Below are 19,498 nucleotides of genomic sequence, written 5' to 3'. Positions count from 1 at the left end.
ATACGTCAGTTTTTACAGTGAAATACCATTTGAGAATTTTCATAGCATTTAGGAAACACCTACTGATAATCCTTATTTTATGACTATGACATGGTAATAGAGTGAAGGGTAAGTCAAGAATACAGTAAAAAGCAATTTTAGTAATGTTTGAAGAATGCACTCATCTTGCTTTCGAAATTTACTAGTTCACATTTTCACTCTATTTCACGATTTTTTGCAGTTAAAACATTTGGTGACAGTGAATTTTGGGGTATTTTATAAGCATTTGATTCCCTGTTGAACGTTTCCCTGGCACTTTGAGGAATGTGTGTTTCTTTGTCTTCAGCCTCAGTCAAAGGTGAGATTGGCGGTGAGCTGGCTGCGTCTTCTGGAGTCTCCACTCCTGGCTCTGCCAGTTCAGCTGCGGACTCTGTGGGCCATGACATCATCACCGAGCAGCCCCGGTCACAGCATACGCTGCAGCCAGACTCGGTGGATCTGACCAGCTGTGACCTGGCGAGCGCAGCCACCGATGGGGACGAGGAGGATATCCTGAGCCACAGCTCCAGCCAGATCAGTGCCGTCCCGTCTGACCCAGCCATGGACCTAAATGATGGCACCCAGGCCTCCTCCCCAGTCAGCGACAGCTCCCAGACCACCACTGAGGGACCTGATTCAGCTGTGACCCCTTCGGACAGTTCTGAAATTGTAAGTGGGTGAAGGGCTCGCGCCAGCAGGCCCAGACCTAGACCCTCCTGCTCATTTCCCTCTTCCTGTCTGACTCACTAAGGAAAGAGCAGAGATTACCAGCTCAGGTCATTAATGGGGAATTCAACCCCATCTAAGACCCTCCCTGAAGACAATGGCTAAGTGTCATTTGTGTTGAACATGGAGGTCAGATTAGGTTAGTTGATGATACGAATTTTGCTAAAATTGAATGCATTTTAAATTCATTAAGAACTTGCTGAGTACAGATTAAATCATTACTTAAAATATCTGTAAGGACCCTATTAACAGATCTGTGGTCTTTTTTTTTTTTTTTTTTTTTTTTTGAAAGATTTTCTTCTTTTTCCAGAGTTTATTTATTTGAGAGAGAATGAGAGTGAGAGGGAGAGGGTCAGAGGGAGAAGCAGACTCCCTGTGGAGCTAGGAGCCCAATGTGGGATTTGATCCTGGAATTCCAGGATCATGACCTGAGCGGAAGGCAGTTGCTTAAGCCACCCAGGTACCCCAGATCTGTGGTCTTAATACATTGTAATTAAAAACATTAACACTGTGTATCTAACTTTTTTTGGGGGAGGCGCTTTTCAAAACCTTCTGCAACATATCCCCTTTTATAGAGCATGGAGTTAAGTATATTACTGGTTTCTGAGCTAGCAGAGAGGAAGTACCTCAAGGATGGTCTGAACACCAAGTTTGGTAAAAGTGATACAGAATTTAACACTCCTTTTTTAAAAAAAACAATTTGTACTGTTAAGTGTTCTGTTATTATTGAATAGGTTTTATTAAGAACATTTTTGGTTTGGTTTTTGGGTTTTTTTTACGTGGATGAATGCAGAAGCATCGAATGACAAAATCATGAGATAAATCACTGGCACGTCCCTATTGAGCAGTTGTCAGGTTGTCACGTGGATTCAGTTTCTGATGGCCACGTGGATTTGCAGTTCCTCTGGTAGAGCTGTGAGCTCACAGCTGGGGTTTTTAACTAGAAGACATGGGGAAGCGTAGGACATACAGTTGGAACATTATGCAGGAAAAATGAGAAGGTTAGGGAAAGTGCTGGCCATTAAGTATGTGGGGGAGATTCTGCTGTGTGTTTATTGCACCAGCTTCCATGGGCTTTCTTGCCTCTTTACGATGGATGGTTTCTGGTGGGTTTGTTAGAAGTAGGAATGAAAGGCCATGGGAAATTCTGAAAACTTTCCACCTCTTGAAATTACCCCGCTGTTCACTGGGTAACAGTGCTGGGAACGGGACCTCTGCAGGTCTCTCTGGCTTGTAGAAAATGAACATCTTCCCTTCATAATTCCCACATTGGTGGAGTTCTTTCCTGGTTTATGGGATGCTTCCCTGTCTGTTATGTAGTCATTAATTATTTGCTGAACAAGTATACTGAGTGCCTGTTAAGTTCCATGGAGTGTTCACAAGCTGGGGACGAAAGTAGAGGGCACAACATAAAACTCCTTGCTCACACGAAGCTAATGTTCTAGAGGGGTCAAGAGACCCCTTCCATTACGGACCGGACAGCAAAGAGCTTTGGCTTTCTAAGCCATATAGCCTCTATCACATGTTCCTCTCTGCTGCTGTCCGGTGAAAGTAGGCATTGACTATATGTAAATGAACTAGTATGCCCATAAAACTTTATTTACAAAAACAGGTGGTGGGCCAGTTTTGGTCATTAGGCAATGGCTTAACTACCCCTATTCTAGGCAGAGTGTGTGCATGCATGTGGGGGCATATACTAAGTGAGTAATCAATAAATAAACAAATACATAGTTAGGTGGTAATGAGTGCCATAGAGGAAAAGAAACAAGTGAAGGTATAGAGAATTTCCTCATGAGACAGCCCAGTGTGGTGGCCAAGGGGCTGCTGCCAAGAGCCACCCGGATGAGAATTTTGGCTCGGCTGTTTCTTAGCCGTGTAGCCTGGACCATGTGTGAACCTTCTTGCCTCCGTTTTCTTATCTGCAAATGGAGGGTAATAGTACTTGCACTGTAAGACTTATGATGATGCATATAAAGTGGTTTTTGATTCTGCCTGGGGTGTAGTAAAATATTCAAGAAGTATTGTTTTTATTATGGTGAAATTTCTCATTTTAATACATTTTTTTTAACTGAGGTAAGGTTTTTTTGGTAAACTAGTTGGGACAGTGGAGGTAAATCATTTCTTTCTTGGTTGATTTTGAACGTGTGGTATAGCTAGGGACTCGGAATGACTTTTTAAAAATAATGCAGAGTTTATTTCAGTTCCTGCTAATGTATTGAGGTTCTGTCACTCAGTTTTTCAGGTAAATTACATGAGATTTCAAGTGAATGTGTAAAGTTTCACAATATGGATCATAATTCAAGTTTACAGCCAAGTGTATGATACACTGTGTCTAAAACTTAGTTGATTTAGTTCTGGCAATTTAGAAGCTAACCTAATGTAGTGTTAGGTATTTGTCTAAAAGAAGGTATTTCTCTAAAGATTTTTCTCATTGTTGACTTATTGTAAAACTTGCTTGTGAAGGTAAAGATTTTTGTTCAGGTTTTTTTTTGTTAATATCACAAAGAGAAATTTTCAGGTTGGAATTTCTTTGGCATTTTTATAGTCATAAAGCTTTTTGTAATGTAGTAGCAATGTGTGATCAAGGAAGCTGATCATGGACACGCACACCTCTCTGCACATTTCAGGAAATGACCTTTGTGTGAGTACGAGAGATGTGGTCCGTGTGATTTTTGCCTTTGCCTTTCCATGTCGGAGAGCCTGTCCCTTGGTGATGTACCTTCAGTGCCCTCACCAGCCCCTCTCATACTGTGCAGGTGTTAGACGGTGCTGACAGCCAGTATTCGGGGATGCAGATCGGACAGCCACCGGACGAGGATGAGGAAGCCACGGGTGTCCTTCCAGATGAAGATGCAGATGCTTTCCGAAGCTCTTCAGTTGGTAGGTGGACCTCAGCAGTGCACTGTGGAAATATTTTCTTCAACCCTGACATCGCAGGGTTAGATGTCAAGATTTTTAGTTGTCAAGATTTCCAAGAAGAAATCTTGGAGTATTTTTGTTTTCTGAGTTGTAAATAGCAAATAAGGAAGGTCAGTTGAGGAATTACTATCCTTGTTCTTGATCTAAATCCTGTACTTTCATGTGGACTTTGCATAAATATGAATATTGGGTTTTTTTATTGGAAACTTGCCGCTCAATCTCAGTTTCTCTGATTATGAAGCTCTTCAGCAAGCACATTTACTGAGAAGCATGGGCCACAGCAGACAGGCCTCTGACAGCAGCATCGATAAATTTGTCTCCAAAGATGAAGCTGCTGAACCAGGAGATCAAGAAAACAAGGTGAGATGTTTAGGCAGAAGACCACTTGGCCTTCTGAGCTTCTGTGAGTGTTTAGGATTACTCTGGCTCCTGTCTGTGTGCCTTACTTCTAGCTTTCCCATCTCTGAGCTTCTGCCCACCTATTTCCCCTTAAGTAGTGACCACTTCCTAGATGTGCTCCTCTTTTCTGCCTCTACAGATACTACCCAGATCCTTGAGAACTGGCTCAAGTTCTGCCTCCTGAGAGTCCTTCCCAGACAGATTTGTCTTACACTGATTGCTACCTCACCTGATTTCTTGGGCCGATCATTTGATGGTCATGCTTTGTCTTGCAGCATGTCTTGTTTTTGTTTGTGGAATAATACATTTGTTTGTTTACATAAAATACATATAAAGTTTGCCAGAGTGACCGGTGCAAAGTGCGCTCCCTGGTGGTGTAAGTGCTGTCACCACCCTCCATCTCCAAAACTCTTTTCCCTCTCCCCAGACTGAAACTCTGTCCCCATTCGCCACTAACTCCCCATTCCTTCCTCTCCCCAGCCTTTGGCTCCCACCATCTCCTTTGTGTCTCCCTGGACTGTAGGACGGGCCTACAGGTGGAACCATGTGGTATTTGTTCTTTTGTGACTAGCTTACGTCAACTGGGTATAATGTCCTCAGACTTCATCTGTATTGTAGGATGTGTCAGGATTCCCTTCCTCTCTGACACTGAGGCATATTCCACTGTGCAGACTCCATTTTGTTCTCTTCATCCGTTGATGGATCCTTGGGTTTACTTGTCTTCTGGTTGATGTGAATGATGCTGCTGTGAACTTGGAGGTGCAGGCTTCTCTTTAGGACCCTGCTCTAGGTTCTTTGGGATAGACACCCAGAAGTGGAATTTCAGAGTCCTCTGGTAGTTCTAGTTTTAGGTTTTTTTTGAGGACCCTCCGCACATTGTCCACAGTGGCCACACCAGTTTGTGCTCCCACCAGCCACGCGCAGGGTTCTGGTTTTTGTGGGTCCTCACCTAAGCTTGTCATTTTCTGGCTTTTTTTGAGAGCAGCCATCCTACTGGGAGTGAGGTTGTATGTCACTGTGGCTTTGACTTACATTTCCCTAATGATGAGTGATGTGGGACATCTTTTCATATGCTTCCTGGCCATTGTATTTTGTCTTTGGAGAAATGTCTGTTCAAGCCCTTAGTTTTTAATCAGGTTTGGGTTTTGTTGTTGTTGTTGACTTTATCCGATGAATTGCTTGTAAAATATCCCTGAATTGCTTACCTTTTTACCTGTAAGTGGCTTTTCTTCCCAGTTAATTTTAAATTCCTTGAGGGCAGGGAACAGTTTCGAACTTAGTCCGTCTGTAGATGCCCAGTCATCCTGCAGCCTCTGTGCTTCCTTCCAGGTCCTGCCCCAGCCAGGTCTGCCCCCTCTCAGCTCTGGGCATTCGTAGGGCTCTTGCCTCTGCCTGAGTAGCTGCCCTTTGTCCTCTAGATGGTGGCTCATGCTGTTCTTGCCTGAGCAACCTCTCCTGAGTGCCGGCTCCCAGCTGCCTTCTCTCCAACATGTCCTCACTGCACCTTGAGCTCATCGCTGCCACCGCCCATGTGACCCTGTGGCTCAGCTGCCTCTGACCGCTCTGATTGGGTTCCACCATGGTCTGTGAGGACAAAGATGGGCATCTCTGTGTGCCCAGCGCCTGGCATAATTGGTGCTCTGGACCTGTTTGTTGAACACACTAGTGAGTGAATGTGCTGGTTCCTTGATCCTAAGACCAACAAGTGTTGCTTTCTGTGTTGTAGCCTTGCCGGATCAAAGGTGACATAGGGCAGTCTACCGATGACGATTCTGTTCCTCTTGTCCATTGTGTCCGCCTTCTGTCTGCTTCATTTTTGCTGACTGGGGAGAAAAATGGTAAGTATAGAAAGGCAGGTACAGACCTGAAGGAAATACTGACATCTCAAGGTCACCTCGTGGCTGATTTATGCCTCATTGCTGTAGCAGAGGGAGGGAGTAGAGTCTGGGCCCAACGGTGGCTTTCACTGACTGATGGGAGAAGGGAGGGGATGCTGGGGGAGTAGGGTTACTGGGTCTAGTTTTGTTTCTGTGGAAACTAAATGTTGGTTGCTTGGAAGGTGATCTCAGTGGTTTCCTTGCAGTGTTGGTTCCGGATAGGGACGTGAGGGTCAGTGTGAAGGCGCTGGCGCTCAGCTGTGTGGGAGCTGCTGTGGCCCTTCATCCCGAGTCCTTCTTCAGCAAACTTTATAAAGTGCCTCTTGACACCATGGAGCACCCTGGTATGTTACAAGTTCATGGCTTGTCCCTCACATTTAGTCGGTACTTTGGAAACTACTTCAGACCATTTTTTTGGCTGTTGTGGTTTAGAGTAATATGTGTTCTGAGTTGATTTGTGGTATTTTTGAACTGTGTTATAGCTCCATATAAAACTCATAAATAGTGCTTTTTGCTTTTTGGACTCCCTGTCGATGCAGCATTTCATTTAAACACACGTGACGAGACAGTAGATAAGTGGGAACATAAGAGCCACTTTACATACATACTGCATTTTTACCAAAAGCACAAATCGTGTATAATCAAAATTGCTTTGGGTCACACTCAGCCATGCCAGATGTTCACACTCAGAGACAAGTGGCAGCCGAGACGAGCAGAGCAGCCGCAGATCCAGCTCCTGTAGCACACGCTCTGGGACCCACTCTCATGGTGGAGTAGATGGGGGAGGAGCCACACTTCTAAAATTATCCTCCTGCCTTCTCCCCCTTTCCTTGGGCAAGGGGACACACTTGTGCTTTTGAATTCATATTAGGTAAGTGTGGACTAGTTTGAATTTCTCTAATCTTTTTTTTTTTTTTTTGGAAGTGAAATCTTGGAATTTTATTATTGGTTGGCAACCTGGAATTATAGTCCAGAACATCTGTTGTGTTGAAGTGATAGCAGACCTGTGATGAATCTAGAATCCTTATAACCTCACCGTATTTTTTTTACTGCTCATGGCTATTAATATTCAAGTCTCTTCTAGATTTGGATTGCCCCCCCCTTTCTTTTTTTCCCTCTTTCCTGAGAATGAAGCTTTTGTTCTGAGTTAGAAAGTTGATAGTAGGGGCTTGTATAGTGGCTGGGCAATTTATCTCTACAGAGGAGCAGTATGTGTCAGACATCCTGAACTACATTGATCACGGAGACCCCCAGGTCAGAGGAGCCACGGCTGTTCTCTGTGGGACCCTCATCTCCTCCATCCTCAGCAGGTCCCGCTTCCAAGTGGGGGACTGGATGGGCACCGTCAGAGCCTTGACAGGTAATGGTAGAGTTTTCAGTGCATTTTCTAAGTAGAATGCCCAAGTTCAAGTTTATGTAAAGGTACTTACTATTTGCTCTTCTGGTCAGGAAATACATTTTCTCTGGTGGACTGCATTCCTTTGCTGCAGAAAACTTTGAAGGATGAATCTTCTGTGACTTGCAAGTTGGCTTGTACAGCTGTGAGGGTAAGTGTCATCTTTTGTGGAAGTCAGTTCTTTGATTAGCAGATTTTGCCACTGTTATAACTAAAATCGGGCTTAATACTAAATAGTCATAGACGTTGCAAAGCTGTAAACAGTAGCAGCCGTGTGTGTGTCTGCCATGCCGCTGCAGAAAGCAGGTGTCACCAGTCAGGTTTGTTTCCTAGGGTGTCGCGGGAGTTTCAGTACTCCAAGTGTTTGTTCGAAATGTTTCTTTTCGTAAAGGGTCTATTTAGGCATACACTTGGCCAACATGGAGGGTAAAACCTGTTGAATTAAACCCCACCGGCACTCTTGGGCCCAAAGGGTGCTGAGTTGGGGGCCGGGGGGGCTGCGACGTTGTTCAGTGAGCTCCGTGCCGTGTCCCTGCAGCACACCCGGTCTGGACGCGGTGGCGTGCTAGACCTTTTTAGATCAGCTGGTCTGTGAATCACAGCTGGCCAGTTACCAACACTAATGGTTAACTAGTAAAGATCAAAGGAAAACCCTGACAGTTGTCACATGAATAGGATACCTTCCCTTTTCAGAATGTCATGGCAGGAAGTGTTCCTTAATTCCAGATGATTGTCAGGTTTCAGTTGCTCTTTGTCTGCGGGAGCACAGCAGGTCTCTGACCTTGAGTCCACCCCACATCTGCTGTGTGCCCTGAGGGGCGGGGAGGGCACAGCCAGAGGGCCTGTGCCCGGGGGGTGGGGTGGGGTGGGGGCCCCCCCGCTGTGGAGTACAGGGCTGCTTAGCAAAGGGCCTGGCTCCCCTTTGCTGAGGCTTGTTTTAGAACAGGTTTACCCCTGCTTTGCGGTCACAAAATTGGTGTCTGGGAGTAGAGGCCTTGACTAAGACAGCAGTGGGAGGAAGGAGGACATACGGTGATGGGGAAGGGACATGTTTATTGCTAAACGAGTTAAGGACATTTCTGAGGGACCTGGGGAAAGTTCAGCATCCCTGCCACGGTGAGAGGAGGAGGAAATGGGAACACCACGCATGCTCATGCTGTCGGAACCATCAGGAGGCAGTGGTGGCGCTGAGCCTGACCCCATCACATGGCGACCTTGTATTCCAGCACTGTGTCACGAGTCTTTGCAGCAGCAGCCACAGCGAACTGGGGCTGCAACTGGTCACCGACTTGCTGACTCTGAGGGACAGCTCCTACTGGCTGGTGAGGACAGAGCTTCTCGAGACTCTTGCAGAGATTGACTTTAGGTGAGTGATGAATCAGGTTCCTTAGGTCTGTAAACCAAAGCTGCTCAGGAGTTCGGGCCAGGAACTGAGAGACCTGGGTCATTGCTTCAGGTGTTCATTCATGATGGTCATCAAGTCACCTGTGAGTTGGGAGTCTGGGTGGCGTGGAGAGCTGATGCTGCTTTCCTCCTCAGCTTGCTTTGTGCTTGGGGTTTTACAATACAGGTGGAGGATTAGGTCTTTCTGGTGGTCTCAGTCACCTGAGTGGCATGGATGGAGGGTACAGGAGAGCTCAGACTGCCATCACTCTTGCTCATGTGGACAAAAGGAACATCCTCATTATAACCGAACTTAGGTCACACAGCTCATCTGTACTTTGTTGCAATTAAAAAATAACGTGATACCTTTTGCATTTTCTAAGAACAAGTTTGGCTTAAGATGTCTTTTGGGAGGGGAAATTTCTTCTATTATCCAGGCGTTTGGGTGTTTTCCACGCAGCTGTTACAATGTGCTTGCTGTGTGCCAGGCTCAGGGCTAGTGCCCCTGAGCGGCTAGTGGGTAGTTTCTTTCTCTCTCAGCATGTCTCTCTGAATGAGGGGTTGCTCTTAGCTTTGGCTGCTGGGAGGGACCCTGGGCCAGGGGCAAGGAACCTGCCAGAGGCTGTGCAGCCCCTCCCTGGAGTCAGCAGGCCCCTCCCCTGGTGGCTGAGCTTACTCTGAGGCCCCTTGGAGTCTCTCACAGTATGAGATTATTAGTATTTATTTTGAAGAAAACAGTTTACTAAGTCTGAAATGAGGAGAGGAATATGAAGTCCACTTACTTAAAAACCTTGGTCCTTCCATGGGTCTGAGATCGTGCTCCCTCTGTGGTCTTCTGGGCGGCAGGACCAGCCCCCTCTGAGCCGCCCTCTGTGTCCTGCGTGTCAGGGTTGTGCAGGTGGACAGTGGGTGTCCATGGAGTCACTAAATTGTTTCATGTTAAAAATGTTCTTTTGTTAGGTTGGTGAGCTTTTTGGAGGCAAAAGCAGAAAACCTGCATAGAGGGACCCATCATTACACAGGGGTAAGCAGTTCATTTTTGTGAGGCCATGTCGTAGCTTCCAGGAGTCGTGCCTTCTCAGGGGTGTGGGTCTCCTCTGAGCATGCTCTGTTCTAGACTGACCCTGCGATTCAGGTTGTGACAGTCATGCTTGTGTGTGTGAATTTAAGACTAGTGGTCGTGAGCATTCCCTCAGGGGCCTTCCAAAGTATCTTACATGAAATGGGCTTAAAGACAGATGTCTTATCTGTTTTTGTTTTCTTCTCTCTGAAGCTTTTAAAACTGCAAGAACGAGTGCTCCATGATGTGGTCATCTATCTGCTCGGGGACGAGGACCCCAGGGTGCGGCATGTTGCGGCAGCGGCCTTGATAAGGTATCTACCACCCATTTTCTCTCTTTGCTCTCTTTGGTGGAAGTGCAAAGTGGTAGGTGGAGGGGAGCTTGGTTATCTGAGAGTAGGTCAGCATTCCTGGATCCTGGACGCTCACTTTCAGCTCCTCTGAAAGCATCAGAAAAGACCAGGAGTCTAAAGTGAGGGTGAGGGGCGCCTGGGTGGCTCAGTGGATTAAGCCACTGCCTTCGGCTCAGGTCATAGTCTCTGGGTCCTGGGATCGAGCCCCACATCTGCCTCAGCATCCCTGCTCAGCGGGGAGCCTGCTTCCCTCTCTCTCTCTGCCTGACTCTCTGCCTACCTGTGATCTCTCTCTCTGTCAAATAAATAAATAAAATCTTAAAAAAATAATAAAGTGAGGGTGAAAACAGGGCTAGCCTCCAAAAGTGATGTGCTTTCATTGTGAGAAGTTTAGAATGTAGGAAAGAGCACAAAGAAGAACATAGAAATCTCCTTTGGCTCTGCCTATGGAGACAATCACTGTGAATGTGTTGAGTATTGCCTGTGCATGAGTCTCTTCTACAAAATTGGGATCAATTTTGCAATTCAGTGATCCGATCATTTCATGTACTATGTTATCGCATCTTCCTGCTATCAGACTCTTCTAAAAAACAAAAAAACAAAAAATACCTGATTCTGCCAATGATATCTGGAGCCGCCCCCTGTATTCAGATATGTTCGTATGTTTGCACTGAATTACATGACATGTCCTACAGAGTGAGATTGGTGAAGGCCACGCATACTGTTTCAGAAAAAGAAATATAGTGAGTGGCCAGTGTCTTATTCTGTAGTTGTGATAAACTTTTATGTAAATATTATTTGGTTGGACAGTAAGTTTTCTATGACTTACAAAATGAATAATGCTTGTGAATATTGTTATACATAAATGCTGATGTATACATTTTTTTCTGAGAATTAATTCCTGGAAGTTTAGTTACTAGGCCAAGCTTTCTGGTGTTGTGGGTTTTTTTGTTTTGTTTTGTTTTTAATTTTTCATAGCTTTACTGAAGTATGATTTTGTGTCCCTTCACATTCACCCATTTTAAGTGTACGATTTAGTGATTTGTAGTAAACATAGAGATTTGTGTAACCATCACCACAATCCCAGTTTTAGAACATTTCCATGACCCCATCACCGCATGGCTGATATTACTTCCACTTTTGTGGCCACTGTGGATTGTACTGGCTGAACATCTGCCCACAAGACATTGTGTGGACACATGTTCTCATTTTTTGGGGTCGGTACCTAGAAGTGGTTTTTGTTTGTTTGTTTGTTTGTTTTTAAGATTCTATTTATTTATTTGACAGAGTGAGAGAGTACAGTAGGCAGAGCAGAAGGCAGAGGAAGAGGGAGAAGCAGGTTCTCCTGTGAGCGGGGAACCCCACGTGGGGCTTGATCTCAGGCCCCTAGGATCATGACCAGAGCTGAAGGTAGCCACTTTAACCGACTGAGCCACCCAGGTGCCCCTAGAAGTGGATTTTTTTTAATGGGTTTTGGTACTTCCTGTGAAATTGCTCTCCAGAAACATACTGGTCTCTTATTGACCAGAATATGATTGTGCCCGATTCTTCTCACCAAAAAAAGATTAAAAAAAAAAAGTTAAGTATGTATCAGTTGTTGAAGCAGAAATTGGTATTTTTTTTTTTAAGTTTTTATTTATTTATTTGATAGAGAGAGAGAGTACAGCAGGGGGAGCAGCAGGCAGAGAGAGAGGGAGAAGCAGGCTCACCGAGCAGGGAGCTCCATGTGGGAATTGATCCCAGGACCCTGGGATCATGACCTGAGCCAAAGGCAGACAGATGTTTAACCGACTGAGCCACCCAGGTGTCCTGAAAAATACCTCATCTTTTTGAAGTAATACATGTTTACTTAACAAAGTTTAGGGAAAATATAAAAGAGGAAATCAAAATCTCTGTGATCAAATGACTGAAAACCAAGGTTTTATTTTGATGTGTATCTTTTCTGTTTTCAGTATTGTCATTTGCGTATTTCTTTGATTACTTGTGAAGTGTACTTTTTCTTGCACTTAGCTGGATTAGTGTGACTTGCCTACAATGATTTTGAACCTTTCCCTCTTTCTGCAAATGATAGCCATTTATTTTACCTTAAGAAGTTGTGCTTATGACCAGGTCGCCACAAAAGAGAGATTTTATTAAAGATACTGGGGTTTGCAGACCAATGTGAGTAGGTAGTTGATTGTTTCTACGAGTTATGAGCCCCGTCCGAAAGCATATGAACACACTTCCTGCAGAACACACACTGCCGATTGCAGAAATGGGCCCTTCTGTTCTCTTAGGAAATGTTGCCTGTATTCTGCATTAAAAAAAAATTTTTTTTAAAGATACTATATGTTCATTTGAGAGATGCAGCGGGAGAGGGAACACAAGCAGGGGGAGCGGCAGAGGGAGAAGCAGGCTTCCTGCTCAACAGGGAGCCTAACCCGGGGCTCGATCCCAGGACCCTGAGATCATGACTGAGCCCCCCACGCACTCCGGTACTCTGCTTTTGAGTGGAGTATAGATTTGTGAGGGGCTTCTGCTGGAGCTTTGCCATCTGGGAGTGTGTGGGATGGATTTGCAGGCAGAATTGCAGAAACGAGTAGGGGCCGGCTACTGGTGTTCAGATCCGCTCTGTGCTTGGTACTCTCCGTGGATGGGGGAGACACGTACCTGTTTGTCTTGCTGAAGAGGATAAGAAGGAGAACTTGAAATCTGAGCCTTTTATTGTATGTAGAGAAAGCTTCTAAAGCATAAGGCAGGCAGAAAGGAAGTATGGCACCTGATTATGGCAGAGGTGTCGTAACTGGTGTGTGGGCGGTTGGTCCTGGGACTGGCAGCACCCTCTGCTGGGCTGGGGGACCCCCCCAAGGCGGGAGCAGCTGTTTGCAGCTAGACCGCGTTTCAGGCCTCCCCACCTCGACACAGGAGGGTGGTGCAGCGCAGGTGTGGCTCAGACCCTGTCAGTGAATGCACTCCACTTCTGTTTCAGGCTTGTCCCGAAACTGTTCTATAAATGCGACCAAGGACAAGCCGACCCCGTCGTGGCTGTGGCGAGAGATCAAAGCAGTGTTTACCTGAAGCTCCTCATGCACGAGACTCAGCCTCCATCTCACTTCTCTGTCAGCACCATCACCAGGTATGCGCGCTGCGTGCGGGGATGTCATGGGGGGCTTTCTTGATGCATTGTGCTTTCCAGAGAGGTAGAGTCAGGTGAGGGCGTTTGCGTAGGTGGTCCCCTTTGGTAGGGTGTCCGTCCTTTCTGAGATTTGCCGCCTGTCTTCATTTAGGAAGCTCTGGCATAGTCACAGCAAGACTTCATGAATCTTCCAGTCCACTCACTACCAGACGAGTTCTCAAAGTGTATTTTTGTGTGTGACGCTTAGGCTGTATCTTTTCTAGAAATCTGTCCGGTAACTTTTTCGCTTCATTTGTGTTGCTGGTGAATAGTATGGTGAGGTTGTCATCTCCTCAACTTTCAGGGGCCTGGGCTGTGTTATTTAGGACTATCCACTAGTGTGGATCGCTGCAGTTACTGCTGTTCACGTTGGCTGGGAGATGCTTTTAGTGGCTGCTGCCATGGGCTCACACAGCCCGCTCTCTTCAGCTCTTGGACCAGCGCACGCACTGTGCAGTCATTGACCCAGAAATGCTTTAATGAATCAGTCTTATGGATCTTAGTTTGCGAAGAAGGCTGCAGAAGTGATCGTAAAAGACTGTCATGCAGGTTTAACTCCTTGTGTTTTAAATGTTATTTTAAAAATGAGTTTTACTTGTAGCTGTCCTTTCTATTAGTAGGAATTTTTTTTTTAAAGCTTGGACATCAGGTCTGAGATGTTTGCTTGATTGCTTTTGTTACGGATTTGGAACTCAAGCCAATCAGATGTGGAAGTTCTTCCCTCGATAGCTGTCATCTCTTCTCACGTAAAGGTTGCTTTTAAAAAACACACGGAAATAATTTTCTCAGAGAATTCCCTTTATGTAAATCTAAGAAGTGGCCTTTTCTTTTCTCTGAGAAGATTCGGGCTAAATATTCCTTTAAGATTGCAAAAGCAGTATGAGAGGATCTCACCCGGAGTTGGACAAGCTTAGGGTAAGTCGCTGTTGCTGAGCATCATCTCAGGAAATGCCAGCAGAGATGAGTCTAGCATCGTGTTAGAATTGGTTCCTTGCTCCAACTTTGAAAGTCTCTCCAGTTTTACATGCAGGCTGGCCTCTGGCCTCGGGCTGTGTTGTCCTGGTTCTTGCATAGAAAGCTCCATGGCCAGGCTGCAGTGCCGTTGGCACCTTCACTGCCCGCTCTCTGAGAATTGATGCAGGAAGAAAAGAAGTCTTCTGAGTTTTATTGTTGGGTTCTGAGGATACCTGGAGATTCAGAAGTGACTCCAGCGCTGGTTCTGCTCAGGCGCCGCTGGTAACCAAGGCAGGGACTCAGAGTCCATGCGGGACCTCAGCAAGTGGCTGGCATTGGGGTGTGCTGTGAGGGCGATGTTGGGAAGGGCACTTTCATCTTTCAGGGAATCAGGACCAGCTTCAAGGAGGTTTTTGACTTAAAGTTTGAAGAGGTGGCTTAAAGTGTGGAGAGGTGGCTGCGAGGCTGTGGTGGGGAGCGGTGGGGGATGCTGGGGGGGGCGCCGGGATGTGGGTGTTCAGGGTGGGCCAGGGCCTGGAGAGGACTTCCTGTGACCACTGTAGTGCCCAGGTTCACTTCGTGTCTGTCTTTCACATCAAAGTCAAGACTGCTAGGATGTCTCATAGGTCTTAATCTCAAACTTAGAAATGCCCTTTGAATTTTAGAAGTATCGTAAGCTTTAATAGTAGATTTTAAGTCTCCATGTTTTTCTCACTAGAATATACAGAGGCTATAACTTACTGCCAACCATGACAGACGTCACAGTGGAAAACAACCTCTCCAGAGTCATTGCGGCCGTTTCCCGTGAACTGGTCACATCGACCACGCGTGCACTCACCGTAAGTCTCCTTGGATGGCCTTGGCGAAGTTGACCCTGGGTGGTCCTGGCAGTTGGTTCTTCGTGGTGAGCTGCTACATGAGAGCTCGCATTTGTGGGGCTCGCTAAGAACTGGTGCTTCTTGGAGCAGAATCTTGGTGTATTCTAATGGAGAAGTACACTATTTTTTTTTCCTGGTTATTAAAGTAATAGTGCTCTTTGTATAAAAACCTCAACCAGTGCAGGAGGACATAAACGTGAGAATAAAAACTACCATGATCAGGGTTGGTAATGTGTCAGAAGTTCAGAATGCCTCTGCTATAACTGAGTCTGTGATGTGTGATGGGCCCTTAGGGGAAGAAATCAGAAATGCCAGCAAAGGTGTTTGTATAACGTACTCACCTGTGTCATTTCCTGTGACGCTGACGTTGGAAAAGGACTGTGATGTCCAGGAATGCACAATGATTAAGTTCTGATTCTGATGAGACTCTGCATACGGTAGCATATTTATTACACAGTAGATGACATGGGCTTCGGGGACGGTGTAGTGCTACAGGGCGGTGGGGTTGGAGTGTGCCTGTGTGTAATCCCATCTCTGTGCAGAAGTCCCTGCCACGCATGTACCCTCCTCACATACTCAGGAGAGTGACTGGCTAAAAATGGCCAGTTTTCGGATTGTGATCTTTGTTTCCTTCTTTATATTTTTCAGATATTTACAAATTTTCTAAAATGAACAAGGGTAACTTTCATAGTCAGAAATAGAGACTGTTGTACAAAGTAGTGTTAATTTGCGGATCACTAGGTTAAACCTTATTGTTTTATGTGATGGAAGAAATGCTTGCCTGTTGTAGAAAACGCCAACAATTAGAATTAGGCTATCCTCCTAAGTACATAAGTGTCTTTTAAACCTAAATATTATTTGGCCTCTCTGGTTTGGTCTTCCTTTGATTTGTTTAAAATATCATAAACTTCACTTACTGTATCTATTGTGGCTTCATGTGGTGGGCACTGTTTTAGACTTGGGATGTAAACACATGAGGGTCTCTGCCCTTGTGGTCCTTGCAGTCAGGTCAGGAGATGGATGTCAGTGAGCTTGGGTGCAGGAGCAGAGCAGGGGCGGGGAGGAAGGGCACTAAGGCAGGGAGGGGAAGGGTTGTGCCCACTGCGGGCCTATCTTGATGGCACACAATGGGCTCTCCTTAGAGCCTGTGTTCTGCCTGTCCCACTCTGTCTTGGAAGGATGAATTAATACCAGGGTAGGACAGATATTGTCAGACACAGACCTCATTTATGTGTTTATTGTACTTTTTATGAAGGATGAAACGTTCAATTTAATAAATGTTTTGTGTACATGGGTGTGATGTTATTGTCCTTTTCTCCTTTAGTTTGGGTGCTGTGAAGCTCTGTGTCTCCTTTCAACAGCCTTTCCCGTCTGCATTTGGAGTTTAGGTTGGCATTGTGGGTATGTATTTTTCTCAGCATATTGTTATCTATACTCAGGTGATACAGACATTATAGTTGGAATCCCGTTTTCTTTCTTAAATCTTTTATCAGTGTGACCTTTTGGAAAAAAGCACCCAGTGGAATCCTTGCTTTTGCCCTGTTAGCTGTATGGGAAACTAGGGATAAAGCTCTCGGGAAGTCTAGATTTGCTGGGATTCTCATGGGTGTCAGATGCTCACTCTTCAGTGCCTTGGAGGGTTTCAGGGTGTCATTTGTAGGTTCATTTTGGAGAATTCACATATGCTGGCAAGATGTTTCCTTTTTTTTTTGTTTTTTCTTTAAAGATTTTATTTATTTATTTGACATAGATCACAGGTAGGCAGAGAGGCAGGCAGAGAGAGAGTGGGAGGCAGGCTCCCTGCTGAGCAGAGAGCCTGAGGCAGGCCTCTATCCCAGGACCCCGGGATCATGGGATCATGACCTGAGCCGAAGGCAGAGGCTTTAACCTACTGAGCCACCCAGGCGCCCCAGGCAAGATGTTTCTGATTGGTTTAATTCTCTCCAAATGTCTACACTATGTACTAGAAACTTAGGAACATTCTTTGTTTGAAATCAGACGTGTCCCGTTGTACAAAATCCTGATGGACTATAGGAACTGTCAGGCTCATCTGAGCAGTTTTTATTTAAAAATGACTTTCTTCCAGTAGATGGCCCTAATAGCATTTGTGAAATAATTTCGAATCTCTTACAGTACTGAGGAGTAAGCTTTTATTATGTGTACTGATTTCTGAGAAGCATTTTGGTGACTCCCCATCATGTTTGGAAGCATCTACAGACGTCTTGCGTGTGTCAGCGTGTGGTCGGCTAACATTTGCGTGGAGCGGCTGGATTGCTGGTCCGGAGTGCTTGCTTCCCTTTGTCCACGGGTGGTTACTGAGCAACTACAGTTTCCAGTCAGAGCTTCAGCACCTTGATCTGACTCTGAGCAACTTTGGCATTGGAGTAAAATATGCTAAGTCAAAATCCAGAGAAAGCGAAAAAGTTATAAAAAACAGTTCAGTGGTTTTAATCAGATCTGCTGCCTGGTTTCCTTTGTCAGTGGTTTTCATGGAGCTGTGTTTTACTGACAGAATGTTAGTTAACAATAGTGAAGTAACTTTATGATCTAGTACAAAACATACAGTGACATGCCTTCTTCCTGGTTCATTCAAGAAGGCAGGACTGTTTGATTTAAAATTTTTGTCATTTCACCTGGCAACATGTCTGCTTCCAGGGTGCCCCCACTGAGCGCCTCCGACGAGTTGAGAAAGAGCTGTACTGTTGGCATGGCCACGATGATCCTCACCTTGCTCTCGTCAGCGTGGTTCCCACTGGATCTCTCAGCCCATCAGGATGCTTTGATTTTAGCTGGAAACTTGCTTGCAGGTACTGGTGCTGAGCTGAAACAGGGACTTGCAGTCTAGAGCTTTTGGGTTCCTTCTGGGGGTGGGGTGATGAACGCACGGAGGGAAATTACTCCAGCGATGGTTTGATCCTCTAGTTGGAGCATCCAACTTGACCAACTGGTGTGTGTTATGGGCAGCTGTTCTGACTGAGTAGTTTGAAGAAGCCTTTCCCTGTGCAGACCCTTAGTTGGCTACAGGTGAAATTATTTCTAATTTCATTTCAGCAGGCACCATGGCTGTAAGATAGCATGCTGTGTGGGCTGTTCTCCAGTCAGCTGTGGGTCAGTGGGGAAACATGTAGTCCAGGGGCAGTCCCAGGAGGCCATAGCCACTCTCTTGTGGGTGCCCAGCACAGAAGGCAGGTCTTAGGGGCTGGCAGGAAAGGGCACCCCAGGTGGAGGGCATAGCCTGTTCGAAGGTATGGAGACATGAAAAGTTGTGTGACATCTGAGGACTGTGAGTTGTCTGGGATGTTAGGTGAGGTCCGGGATGGAGAGTGTGGGCCATGAGGAAGGAGGGCCCTGAACTTGGTGGGTGTGGGGTGCTGGTTCATTACGGAGGACTGTGTGTTTGCTGTGGGAGGTCACAGAATTGCCTCACAGCCTAGCCCAGGGCAGGGTCCCTCCGCGGGCCTGAGTGTGGCTTGGAGGACAAGGTAGGGAAACCCACTTGGAAGGTTCATGGCACGGTCGAGGCAAGAGAGAGAGTCTCAACGAGATCCCGTCTGTGGGCTGGCGGGGGGAAGATTCTGAAGGGCAGGAGCAGTAGGCCGTGGCCACCAGTGGAACTTTGGCTGTAAAGGTCCAGAGGGCCTGGGGTGATTGGCACATCAGGGGTGGGTGTGCATCTGGGGGTGACATTCATGCAAGTCCATTTGCAGTTGGAGGGAGTAGGTGACCACACAGTGGAGCTGTCCAGCAAACTCAAAGGGGGCGGGTCTCAGTGACTCAGCTTCCCTGGTGATTTCTCTACCCCTCCTTGTACCGTATCACAGCCAGTGCCCCCAAATCTCTGAGAAGTTCATGGACCTCTGAAGAAGAGGTCAGCCCAGCAACTGCCAAGCAGGAAGAGGTCTGGCCAGCTCTGGGTGACCGGACCCTGGTGCCCATGGTGGAACAGCTTTTCTCGCACCTGCTGAAGGTGATTAATATCTGTGCTCACGTCTTGGACGACGTGGCTCCCGGACCAGCAATAAAGGTAACTGCAGGCTGGGCAGCTGCATCAGTGCAGCCTTGGTGACCCCATGGGCGCCAGACCTGCCTTCGCTCACTCATCTACCTCTTCCTTAATCTCTTTTGCTCTAAATGAACAAAATTGCTCCCAGGGTAACCATAAATTTAACACCAAAACTTGTCCTCCAATTTGTAGCTTTTTCATTACCATCCTTGTTTACTGTCGCCTCTAAGAGGGAAAGAACTAGCTGCGTCTGTAGGCTTTCGGCAGTGGCCGAATAAGCTCAGAATTGACGTTGCCGGGACGCCTGGGTGGCTCAGTTGGTTGGACGACTGCCTTCGGCTCAGGTCATGATCCTGGAGTCCCGGGATCGAGTCCCGT

The 19,498-nt window shown here is 46.3% G+C and overlaps 1 protein-coding gene across 2 annotated transcripts in view; it reads left to right on the top strand.

The window, feature by feature from the left end:
• Positions 1-19,498, top strand: part of HTT (huntingtin) — a 138,107-nt gene that overhangs the window by 47,247 nt on the left and 71,362 nt on the right. For both annotated transcript variants that reach the window (XM_059166400.1, XM_059166391.1), the window contains 15 exons: positions 326-687; positions 3,501-3,624; positions 3,905-4,023; positions 5,789-5,900; positions 6,146-6,283; positions 7,141-7,299; positions 7,389-7,486; positions 8,562-8,701; positions 9,679-9,742; positions 9,992-10,092; positions 13,100-13,246; positions 14,958-15,078; positions 16,442-16,518; positions 17,773-17,924; positions 18,939-19,141. In XM_059166400.1, coding sequence (XP_059022383.1) covers positions 326-687; positions 3,501-3,624; positions 3,905-4,023; positions 5,789-5,900; positions 6,146-6,283; positions 7,141-7,299; positions 7,389-7,486; positions 8,562-8,701; positions 9,679-9,742; positions 9,992-10,092; positions 13,100-13,246; positions 14,958-15,078; positions 16,442-16,518; positions 17,773-17,924; positions 18,939-19,141 — 2,117 coding nt within the window. The remainder of the gene's footprint in view (positions 1-325; positions 688-3,500; positions 3,625-3,904; positions 4,024-5,788; positions 5,901-6,145; positions 6,284-7,140; positions 7,300-7,388; positions 7,487-8,561; positions 8,702-9,678; positions 9,743-9,991; positions 10,093-13,099; positions 13,247-14,957; positions 15,079-16,441; positions 16,519-17,772; positions 17,925-18,938; positions 19,142-19,498) is intronic.

This window comes from Mustela lutreola, chromosome 1 (genome assembly GCF_030435805.1).
Source record: "Mustela lutreola isolate mMusLut2 chromosome 1, mMusLut2.pri, whole genome shotgun sequence".
Classification (NCBI taxonomy): Eukaryota; Metazoa; Chordata; class Mammalia; order Carnivora; family Mustelidae; genus Mustela; species Mustela lutreola.
Note: the sequence above shows the minus strand (reverse complement) of the source record. Positions and strands in the feature narration are given on the sequence as shown.